At 36.0% G+C, this 11,729-nt stretch overlaps 2 protein-coding genes across 4 annotated transcripts; one reads left to right on the top strand and one right to left on the bottom strand.

Moving 5' to 3' along the window:
* Window positions 1–480: 480 nt before the first annotated feature.
* Window positions 481–3,312, top strand: LOC114741970 (omega-6 fatty acid desaturase, endoplasmic reticulum isozyme 1-like). Its single transcript, XM_028930215.1, has 2 exons — window positions 481–539; window positions 1,872–3,312. Exon 2 carries the CDS (start codon window positions 1,888–1,890, stop codon window positions 3,025–3,027), a length of 1,140 nt encoding a protein of 379 aa, XP_028786048.1. The 5' UTR covers window positions 481–539; window positions 1,872–1,887; the 3' UTR covers window positions 3,028–3,312.
* Window positions 3,313–3,737: 425 nt separating this feature from the next.
* On the bottom strand, window positions 3,738–10,401 carry LOC114741969 (uncharacterized protein At2g38710-like). Of its 3 annotated transcripts, none has more exons than XM_028930214.1 (6): window positions 10,045–10,401; window positions 7,509–7,628; window positions 6,659–6,773; window positions 5,477–5,570; window positions 4,660–4,821; window positions 3,738–3,763 (listed from the first exon to the last, which is right to left on the bottom strand). In XM_028930214.1, the coding sequence occupies exons 1-6, from the start codon at window positions 10,146–10,148 to the stop codon at window positions 3,753–3,755; spliced, it is 606 nt and encodes a 201-aa protein (XP_028786047.1). In that variant the 5' UTR covers window positions 10,149–10,401; the 3' UTR covers window positions 3,738–3,752. The 3 variants fall into 3 exon arrangements, with proteins under 3 accessions (XP_028786047.1, XP_028786046.1, XP_028786045.1); XM_028930213.1 differs by lacking the exon at window positions 3,738–3,763 and adding an exon at window positions 4,296–4,590; XM_028930212.1 differs by lacking the exon at window positions 3,738–3,763 and having other exon boundaries at window positions 4,296–4,821; window positions 10,045–10,398.
* Between the last annotated feature and the right edge of the window lie 1,328 nt (window positions 10,402–11,729).

The raw sequence follows: 11,729 nt of genomic DNA, 5'->3' as shown, positions 1-11,729 counted from the left end.
AACTTATTTTATGTCCGTTTCTGTTTTCGATATCTTTCAAGGCACTTCACAAAATTATTGCGTAACGAATCTGTTATTTTTTTAAAGATTGATTTAAGCTGAGAGTCTTCGTTGTTGCCGCTGGTCTTATAAATCAGAACCTGTTTCTTTTCGGTTTTTGTAGCCTTTCACAAGTTTTCTTGATATTCTGAAGATTCGTTCTCCATCATTGTTACCGTCCTATACATATTTTCTTTTTAAAAAAACCCTGGATCAGTATAAGCATATTTCTTCACGCTACAGAGATGCTATCGGAAGATGTGTTCCCTCTTGCCCTCTTTTGTCTTCACGAGGTGCATTGCCTCCTCGCGTCCCGTTCTCTTTCTTTGGCATTTTATCTAATGCTTGACTACCTTGGAAAAACATGTACAGTATTATTAGCCTTCACTAGTAATAAATAGACACCACCAACAGATTATAAAGCGCGTCACTTCTTTTTTCCTTTTTGTAGTTTAATTGCAGATAGCTGCTTCCTCCTCATTGTCCGTGACTGCTATATTGTAAGTATAAGCTCATTCATGTCTCTGGCTCTCTGCTTCTTTGCTTTTGAAATGAACATAATACAGATTGCGATGTGGTCTAAAAAGTTTTGTCTTCTATTTGCATAATTATTTCATTCTGGTTTCCGTGAACTACTGAGATTTGGGAAGATTTTTGCTCTTTTTTACCTTGTTCATCCCCTCGTAAATTTTTCTGGGCATTGCTCTTATGCATAAAGCTTGGCCAGAGTTACTTGGTTTGGACTTTGCCATCTGATTCTTCTAAATTATGAAACGAGAAGAAAAATTTTAGATCTAAACAAAAGAAAGGGTAAATAATGTGAGCTGAGTTGGAAAAATATTTACATATTATCTTTAAGAATTTAATAGTTAACCCCCTACGAACTCAACTAATGAACAAAACTCATGCAAATTCCTCATATTTGACCTGAAGTTCTTAATATAGATAACGACAAGTTGTATGTGGAGCATTCTAGAGAAAGAGTCGATGACTCTGATCGATTTTGTGGTATATGGGGAATTATAAGAGAGAGTCAGTGACGTGATGTACCATTCTACATGTGCTGTTGTTTCTCCATGAAGAACTTCACGTTAGTTCTGTTCTTTTATTTGAAGTAGAAAACCTCAATAAGATGTGTGGTCAGTAGGTGGTCATGAATGCTACAAAACCTGTGTTGTACTTTGGCAGGTCGGAAAATAGGTCTTCACCATTACTACAGTGGGCCCTCCTGCAAAATTCATCACTGCATTTGGTTTTGCATGTTAGCTGGTTAGCTGGTTAGCCTCACACGTTTCGCAAACCTCTGAATCAGAAATCCTTAGCCTCATGTGATGCATCAACCTACTTCTGAAACTTTAATGTGGTGTACATGTTTTATATTGATCCAAAGTCGTCCTTGTGCGCTTCCAAATCAATTCTGGTAGCGTTTCTATCACCTTTCAAATAGAGATAAATCATACAGGCTACGAGTCATGAAGTTAAATCATTAACTCTGAATGTGTGAATTTTGTTCTTATTATTTTTCCATGAGCTTAAAGGAATCTTATATATTGATTAAGCCCCCAAACGCCCATCTCTCCTTTCCTTTTTTGGGTTTAACTGAAGGGTCATAAGCATACAATCTTAGCAGGACCACTTCTTTGTCTGATATATGATTTCGTGTCATGTGATGGCAGAAAGAGGACCACCTTCACATTCTGGAATATTACTTTCTGACCATTGCTTTATACATCTGCCGTTTGTTTTATAGTAAGCACTGAGGAGTACTTTTAAAGATTCCTGTTTGAATTAGATACTCAGAAACTGACGGGCTAATCCTATTTTCATGCCAGCTAGACTGAGGAAACAATGGGAGCTGGAGGCCGTGTGGCTACTGCACCTGGAGCGCAACAGAAGCCTCTTTCAAGGTCTCCACACTCAAAACCACCCTTCACTGTTGGTGAACTCAAGAAAGCCATTCCCCCACATTGCTTCCAGCGTTCCCTCTTCTGCTCATTCTCCTATGTTGCTCATGACCTTTTCTTGGCCTATATTTTCTATACTGCCACTACTTACTTCCATCTCCTTCCTCACTCAATTCCCTACCTTCTCTGGCCCATCTATTGGGCTCTCCAAGGCTGCACTCTCACTGGTGTATGGGTGATTGCCCATGAGTGTGGTCACCATGCCTTCAGTGACTACCAATGGCTTGATGATTTGGTAGGTCTAATCCTCCATTCTGCTCTTCTAGTCCCATACTTCTCATGGAAGATTAGTCATCGCCGCCACCACTCCAACACAGGCTCCCTCGAGCGTGATGAAGTGTTTGTCCCAAAACCCAAGTCCAAAATCCCATGGTACGGCAAATACCTAAACAACCCACTGGGAAGGGCTCTCACTCTCCTCCTTACACTCACCCTTGGGTGGCCTTTGTACTTGGCCTTCAATGTTTCTGGCAGACCCTATGACCGTTTCGCAAGCCACTACAATCCATATGCCCCCATCTATTCCAACCGTGAGAGGCTGCTAATATACCTCTCTGACGCTTGTGTGCTTGGTGTAACCTATGCGCTTTATCACATTGCCAGCGTGAAAGGAGTAGCTTGGCTTGTCTGTGTTTATGGGGTGCCATTGCTGATTGTTAATGGCTTCCTGGTGACAATCACTTATTTGCAGCACACAAACTCTGCATTGCCACACTACGACTCATCTGAATGGGACTGGCTGAGAGGAGCATTAGCAACAGTGGATAGAGACTATGGGATACTGAACAAGGTGTTTCATCACATAACAGACACTCATGTGACCCACCATCTCTTCTCCACAATGCCTCACTACCATGCAATGGAAGCAACAAAAGCAGTGAAGCCTATACTGGGAGAGTACTACCAGTTCGACGGCACTCCCTTTTACAAGGCCTTGTGGAGGGAAGCAAGAGAGTGCGTCTGTGTGGAACCTGACGAAGCAGCATCTCAGAAGGGTGTTTATTGGTACCGGAGCAAATTTTGATCAAAACATACATAGAATATGTTTGTCTGCACGGGTTTATCCAAGGGAAAAAATGAAAAAATAAAAAGAAAAGAAAAGAAAAAGACAATGACGAGAACCTTTCTCGGCCTTGTTGGGCAGGGTAGGATGAAGTAAATGTTTGGTATGACTAAGAATTAAGTGCTTTTCTTCCCTTTCCTCTTCTTCCGGCAATGTTAATAAAACAAGGAAAATAACAAGTGCCAGCGGGTTTGGTGCGTGATGAACTCTGTCCAAACGACTGTTTGAGGTTTCGTCTCTCAAATGAGCGTGACTCCAGATGAATATGAAATATTTGTTTACTTGGGATGATAATATAGAGTAGCTGTGTTTAATTTTGGGTGTTACTAGCAAGTGACAGACGAAGAGACGAAGACATTCCTCCTGTGGGGAAAAGAGTGAATATCTATAATAACACTCAATTGTCATTAAGTAGTTATTTGAAACAAAACCTAAAATTTTCAATATTTTAAAGCATTAGATGAGAGAAGGATGTGTCATAAGTGGCATCTCATACCAATGTCTACGTCCTAACTTGCCCGCAAGAATGGCAGAATAGTTCTTCAAAACCAGCTGAATCCAAGTTTTCAAAGCGTACCTATGTCATCTGTTCCAACCTAGTTCAAGGGCAAGCGTGTTCAAACTTCAAAGCTCTCTACAACATTCCTCCATTTTCCTCCCAATCAATCAACATTCCCACGTAATCCTTACAAGTACCCTGTAAATGTTTGCATTTACAGTTTCAATGAGGAGAAATTATCGCACCTTTTAAGGTTCAACTAACGAGTGCATCATAAAAACATCAATTATATCTCTCAATTAGGTGTTATAAAATACTTCTCTAATAGTCAATAAAAGACATAATTGTTATGATGATTTCAATCTTAAATATAATACATATTTTTCATATTTATCAATTTTTTTTATTATCCCAATTAATATTCCTTAAATCATAATCAAGTAAGATAAGGATGGAGGATATTAAAAAAAATGATTATGATATTTTTAAAAAAATGACTTTTTTTTATAAATAACTAATTTACCTAACTTTTTTACTCTAATCAAATTAGTTAAATAGGTCTTACGTTAAGGGGAAAAAATATCTCAATCCACAGGTTTCTTTTCCAATCTTCGCGCAAACCCCCAGTACCTAACAAATTAATAATCCAGCAATGCTCACATCTATTGAGCTTTCAAACCCTACAAACCACATCATACAGCCCTTCTCTTTTGCCTGCACCGTTCAGACATTTTTACTTGACAGAAAAGAGTTGAAATTTCAGTCATTGATGAGTTTCACATATGAAACAGTTGAGGAGTTCTGCAGCGTTCTTGCGCTGCTAAATTAGGTGAAAGCAGACAGTCACAGAAACTGAGTTCAATGCTAAACAAGTTTCTTCAAAATCCAATGAATTTGAAGAATGACGAGTTGCAACAATTACAACAGTATCTTGGGCTAGAGAAACAAATCAGGTCCAACCCAACAGACAATTGAATCAGAATCATCCATAGGAATTCCCTCTTTTCACCAGACAAGCAATGCACCTTCAGCAAAGATTGTCTGTGAGAACCATCAGTGACGTGGCTTAGGCCCAAGAATAAAAGGAGCCTCACCTCTTGTCTCCTTCACATAGGAGACATATTCACCGTAGCTCATGGTAAATAAAGTGCTTTGGTAACGAGTCAGTTGTAAACGCTTCCTGAGCGACTCAGTAATTTGGCCATTGTAGCCTGCTTTGCGGATCAAAGAGTCAATGGCCTCTGTTTTTGTCCAACCTAAAATCAGAGTATGCAGACACAGATCGTCGGATTTACGCCCATATTTCATTATATACCAAGCAATTAGAGGCATAAAAAGATGATGTCAAAGAAGAAAAAAGTAATTTTGTGATAAGGATGTCTGTTATGTCTCTCAATTTAAAAAGATTTAAAAATAAAACAGTCACTGTTAAATAATCATCATAAAAATAATAAATATTATACGCATCTTCTGTGTAATAAAAAGGACATCCATTTCCAGAGGGAAACATCTGCGACAGATGATTTCATAATGCCCTTTACCATTTTGTTACGCAGAGAACTCTATAAATTTTTGCTGAGAACTTCCCATGGTCAGTAATCATGACATGGAGAACAAAGTTCAATACTCCCTCCATTTCCTTTTATCAATCTTACAAGGTTTTAACACAGATCAAGCAATGCCATTAACATAACATGATTCCTTTTATATTTTCTAATATGCTCTTAATTGATTTTACTGATTAATGTTGCCTTGGACTTCTAAAGTTAGTAAAGAGAAGGGTATCAAGAAAAAATAGTAATACTGTCTTGGACTTTTAAAGAGACAGATAAATAGGAACAAAAATTTTCTTGCAAAGGAAAATGAGGGGGGGAAAGCAACAGAGGGAATAGTAAACATCTGTCAAGCTACCTTCGTGGGCAGCTACTTCAGGCAAGTAAGTGGCACTTCGCCTTGTATTATGGTCAGGATCAACAAACTCAATAATTAAACCATGCTTTCCTACCTGCAAGAAAATCAGTAGAATCTAAAGTCCCCAAAAAAAAAAAAAAAGGAACAAAACCAAGAATTAAGCAAATATTTTGCATTCTTTGCGCATAGTCAGGCTTATTAATATTTTCTATACCTGACACGCTCACCCAACTGCACACTGAACTGTTAGCATATACACTGGGGGAAAATATCATCACAAGGCTTTCATTATTCAGCAGAAACTTAGACATAAAATATGTAAAATGTGTACCATGCAGCAATCAAAGCTAATCTCAGGCTACCCTTCTAAGGTTAATCCTCAAAAGAAAAGGGAAAAAGGAACGCCGGCACCCCCCGGGGGGGGGGGTTACAGAGCATTAGTTGTGTAGCCTCTCATGTGAACTTATTGTATGATGCATAGCAGAGAAATATTGGCCAAAAAGAATAAATCTTCTCCATCAAGTCATATTCTAATGAAATCAATATTAGTGTTTTATCAGCACGTAAATCTCCTTGTTTAGCCTCAGTTTCAACTTAGATGCTTTATAGCCTCAGTTTCCTCTACCCAATCAAGAAACAGTTTTATGCTTCCTCCACTTCCCCAAATCAAGTTTCATGTTATATATACCACTTTCACCACATCAAGTTTCATGTCATGTATGGTAAGATCCTAAATAAAAAAACACAAGCACTTATCCGTCTTAAGTTTGTTGATGTTGAGTTACGTTAGGGTTTGGAAACCCATATGCTATAAAAAGAAAACTCAAGGCCATAAATAAGCATGAATGGATCACATCATATGTTAATGTCATTGGCTTATTTTTCTGTAGTGAGCTTTACGCGTCAAAGGATCAAAGGACTAAGACTAAGACGTCAAAGAATGCTTATCACCTTTGCAATCAATCTTTTTTGAAACAATAAAACAAACTATGCCTTCTCCGTAACTTCAATAATGAGAACTACTATCTCCAAATTCAGTAACATGCAGTGTTATAAGTAATCAGACCAAACATTGAACTGAGGAGGCTATAGGATCTGGTTGGACAGCTCAACTGATGGATTAAACGTTACTTTTAGATTCTTTCTAAAAGTTCTGCCTAAAACAAATAAATCAGCACATACCTCCCAATCAAGGTAATGGTCAGCAGCTTCATAATCAGTAAGAATAGAGACTGTACACTCCAAATAAGGCAATTCCTTAGCCTGTATGGGTGGAAATCTGCGATCCTTGAGAGCGCTGCGAAATATTTCAAAGAACAAAAATGAAGGAGTCTGAAAAGATTAGTGTTCAGTCAATTGCAGAACAAGGAAATAAAATCAAGTCCTTCAATTTTTTTCTTCTGAAAAAACAGCGTAGCCGTGAACTATGGAAATAAAAATAGATCCCAAGGTTCAGATAACATTTATGACATAAGTTAAGCATCAATACCTTATATATCTTCTGTTAACTTTTGTGTGTGCTAACTGAAATTGACTTTTCAAATGATACATACAGTACAAAAGCTTAAACCTAGAAGAACTTTAGTCTTCTAAATTAATTAGCAAGGAGTAAAGAGCAGATGCTAAGCTCATTAACAGTGTTGATGTGTTGCATGAGAATGCCAGCAGCTATCCAGAACCAAGCCATTCAATATTTTTGAGGAAGATGCCGATCAACCCATGACATGAGATACATCACCACTGTGATGCTTGAAAAAGGAAAGATCTCTATAAGAAAGAAACATCCAAAAACTTCCTTGAATGGTATTTACGTCTATGGTGACATCCTTCCCATGTGAAACACGATCTACATCTAAACAAGCCCACCACGAACATTTCTCAACATATTTAAGTACAGGAGTAAGCAACACGGTGTCACTTAAAAGAGAAGAAAACTCCCTTCCCAACCATGAGGAATTGAGGCTTTAGTTTCTAATGCAAGGAAGTGCAGTTTATGTAATTGTTTAAAAAATACATGATTACATCATCAGACCTGGTCAGTGCATAATCTCTGAAGCCATTAATCAAGTAGCGTGCTTCCAGAGTTCCAATACAACCTCGAAGCCGAGGCTCCCCACCATTCACCACTTTCTTCCAGGTAACAAACAATGGGCTGAAACCAAAGTATTTTCACTTCAACAAGAAACAGAAATATTTTCTTTCTTAAATAAACTTAACGAATCTCAAACCTCATTTACCAAAGCTTAAGATAGACCCGTTATAAACAATCATCCATACAACAAAAATGCAGATTTGCAAGAAAACAAGTATACTAAAGGAAAGATCACATTTTCTAAAGAAAACTTATTGTTGAAATATGGAGTTAAAGAAACGTTATGATATACAGAATTGGTGGTGAAGTAAAGAATTAAAACAGATTTGTAAAAGAACCACACATCTTATGCCCCACATGTACAGGACCCCCACAACAAACTCCAGCATCATGGGATAAGTTCTTAATCAAACAATACACTCCATCGAGTAGAGAGACCAAACGCAGTGAAGTGGCTTCCACATTGCGTATTTTGATAACAGAATTATTTTCAAAAGATATCAAGATGCACACCTCCCCCACATGAACATAATACATCTATTCTCCACTAAGAAGCACCAATACGAGTAGATGTATCAGCATGGTGCAGCATGATACGGCGGATATGGCAATTTTCAAAATTTTAGGATTAGGATATTGATATGAGCATCTTAAGTTTTAAACAAGTATTTCTAAAGTAATATAAAGATATTCATTAGAATCAACCAAAATATTAAGGTTTCCTCTAAGAAATATAGAAATTTTTTTGGGGAAAAAAAAAATCACAGTACAAATGTTAGAATATGGACGTGTATCAAATCAGCTATGTACTAGATATGGGTAACGTATCGGTGCTTCATAGATTCTCCATGATTATTGCTCAATTGCATGTCTTGATGTTGAGCAGAATCTACAAGTGAAACCATAATGCTACGAGTACATATAACTTCTGAAAGGGTTTTCTTAATAGTATAGTTGATCAAAATTCGGATTATGTAACCATATACACAAACATGAATTTCAATTAACTACTGAAAACCTTTTTATGAGATCTGAAATAAGAAAATAGTATCATTGTTTGGGTTTTTTGAAGAGGGGTGGAGAGGGGAAGGGGCTTGAACTAAAAGAATACTAAGAAGTAAAATCACCCCCAAAAAAAAAATCTAAAATAAAATGCAAATGTTGCCAGTCATCTTGTTCATAGATCCCAATGAACGAGGTCCTGCATTGGCAAAGACCAATTATTCCTTAACATTAGCACGCTGATACGTAAAACATGCCACTAAACAATGTTAAAGGAAAAGCAAAATACAAGACAAAGATGTCATTGAAATAACATAATAGTGATCCAGATTTGAAGGCCATATGACCAAATTCTCTGTCATCATATATCCAAGATCGAATTTAAAACTTCAAATACAGTTAGGGGGAAAGAATATGAGATGTGAATTCTCTGACAATCATTACAATAACCTAATCCTAAAACTTCAAAAAATGTAGACAACTTAGGGCATCCATAGATTGAGCACATGCATACAGACATGATAAAATACTTATCATCGAAGAGACCCTACTTGGACAGGTCAATACGAACTATAAATCCCAACATCTCACTAAAAAGATGTACAAAAGCCACTAGCTGTAGCTTTAATCAATTTATTTCCTTGACAACAAGGATTCTTCTAAAACTTGATAGCATTCTCCATAAAATACATAATTTTCCTTCTAATGGGGAAAAGCTTCACCAAGAAGCAATGGAAATTACTATAGTATATGTGCCTCAACGTGTTAGCTCATGCTTATATTATAAAGGAGACTAGTGGCTCTAGTTGCCACCATGGAGAACACTCTAAAAGTCCAAGGACGATGAGAACAAATTCTCAATCTAATCAAGGGATAGACATTCATGAGCAATATAAATGAAACAGCTTATAATATTTAGAAAAACATGTACCGCATAATACTAAGTAAAATCAACATGCTCACAGCTAATTTAGTCATCACGGTGTAAACTACTGAAATTGTGAGATTTTCATCAGAACAAACTGTTACATAAAAAGAACCCAACAGCATAGGAGTCATCTAAAAGCTATAGTTTTGACTTATATTTATCTTGGCCAAAAAAAATGTTAGCTATAAATTCCAACCAAGAGATTTGAAAAGATCATATAGTCCATCATCCGTGGTTTGAAATGCCATGTCACTGTCATCCGTGACCATGATGACCCACTGCAGGATTACTTGTACAAGCTTAGAAGCTAGGGGGAAATTAACAGTAAAAAAAAAAAAAAGACAAGAAATTTATCTGGAAAAGAGAAAGGGAATAAATAACCCATGAAGTCCTCATCTTAAACGGATCAGAAAAATCAAGCAATGAACATGACATCAAAATCATGAGCCAATCCAAAAATCCCTCCCATTAGCACCCACATGCAGGTAAAACAATAAAAACGAAGCCAAGATATGGCGAAGACGGAATATGAAGGAAGGTTATTACTGTTGACCCTCATCGAAGGCAGGTGGAGGAGCATCCTCGCTGTTGTAGTGAGCAACGAGGGTGTCGAAGCAGAACACAGCCATCTCCTTGTTTGCCGACACCATTTTTGCTGCTTAATTTTTTGTTTTTGTTTTTTTTTTCCGATGAGGGATTGAATAATTTGGCAGTTCTTAGGAACCGCTATCAAAGTTTCATGAGATTCAAATTGTTAATAATCTTCGATGCCCCTTTTTTTCTTCTGTTTTTCTGAAATTATTCAGGCTAAGGGAGAGAGAAAAGAGGCCTCGTGAAAGGAAATTATAACACCGGCCGGAAAGTAGAAAATATATAGGAAGAGAGAGAGCGAGTGAGAGAGCAGAGAGTCAGATCGAGTCGATTCTTGCCGTAGGGGAAGGAACTTTTAGGAATTGCAATTTCCTCATTTGCACCCGCAATTTGACCTAATTCCTCATTTTAATCCCTAACACCATACTCCCCGCTCCTGACCTTTGTAAAATACTCTTCTGGTTCTTAACATAAGACCTAATTATTAAGTTAATTTTAATCTTAAATATAAGATATATTTTTTATATTTATCAGTTTTTGTCTAAATTATCGCTATGGATACTCCTTCAACCATAATCAAATAGAAGAGAGAGAGATGATATTAAGAAAGATGATTATAATGTTTTAGGAAAAACATGTCATATTTCTTATAATTAATTAACTTACCTAACTTCCTTAATCTAATCAAATTAGTTAAATAGGTCTTATAGGGATATATTATTCTCAACATTCACTGAATAAACTTTAAAATTAGATACATCTCAAAAATCATTGATTCTATTTAAAAATGAAATAAATTTTCTTTTTTTTTTCTATTCTTATATTAAATACATGTTCCCAAAACACGTGAGGTAGAAAATTAAAAGACTTTAAACCGAAATAATGAGGAAAAGAATGGTGAACTGCTTCCTTAATAATGTCTGAGAGGGTATAAAGAAAAAATGGTAAAAGGAAAAAACGAAGAAAAGAAATTATAATAAACAATCCATACAATACTTTATAAAAACTACCATAGAATTAACCTTTTTTTGACCAGCCTACAATAGAATTAGCCTGCTTTTTAAGCATCTTGTGAATAGGATAGAAGAAAGTAACAATATTTATTAACCTAATTTAACATTTCAGTGATGCTTTTGTCTTTGCCTATATATATAATCTTAAATTCCCCATGAGACATCAATAATTATTAGATTTGGGTTAATATTAGATATTAAAAAAATTGTTACTAGAAAAACTTACAAGACCTTCTTGTTTATAGCATGTGAGAAACAATCGGACTTTTTTGTGCATCTCTTTGTTTTATCTTGGCCAAAAAAGCTCTTCTTTTTATTATTTTTCCGGTTTGAAATATAAAATCTATTTTGTAGTACAATTTATACTATAAAATATATCTTATATTTAGGACCAGAGGAATATTTTAATTTTATATTTTCCTTTCTACCTTCTTTACATTTTTAATTCTCATTTAAAGCTTTTGTTTAATTCAATATATATTTATGTCAAAAATTACTAACATTAGTATTTCTCTTGTGCATGGCATGAAATAAATATAGCTTTTTTTTTGCCAACATGAAATAAATATAGCTTACTAATATCTACTATCTTCTAATCTATCTAATTATCTAACTTAGTTTATGAAT

Source organism: Neltuma alba, unplaced genomic scaffold, assembly GCF_004799145.2.
Source record: "Neltuma alba isolate B1F8T4 unplaced genomic scaffold, ASM479914v2 tig00003589_pilon, whole genome shotgun sequence".
NCBI lineage: Eukaryota > Viridiplantae > Streptophyta > Magnoliopsida > Fabales > Fabaceae > Neltuma > Neltuma alba.
The sequence above is the reverse complement of the archived record's forward strand: the minus strand, read 5'-3'. Positions and strand labels throughout refer to the sequence as shown.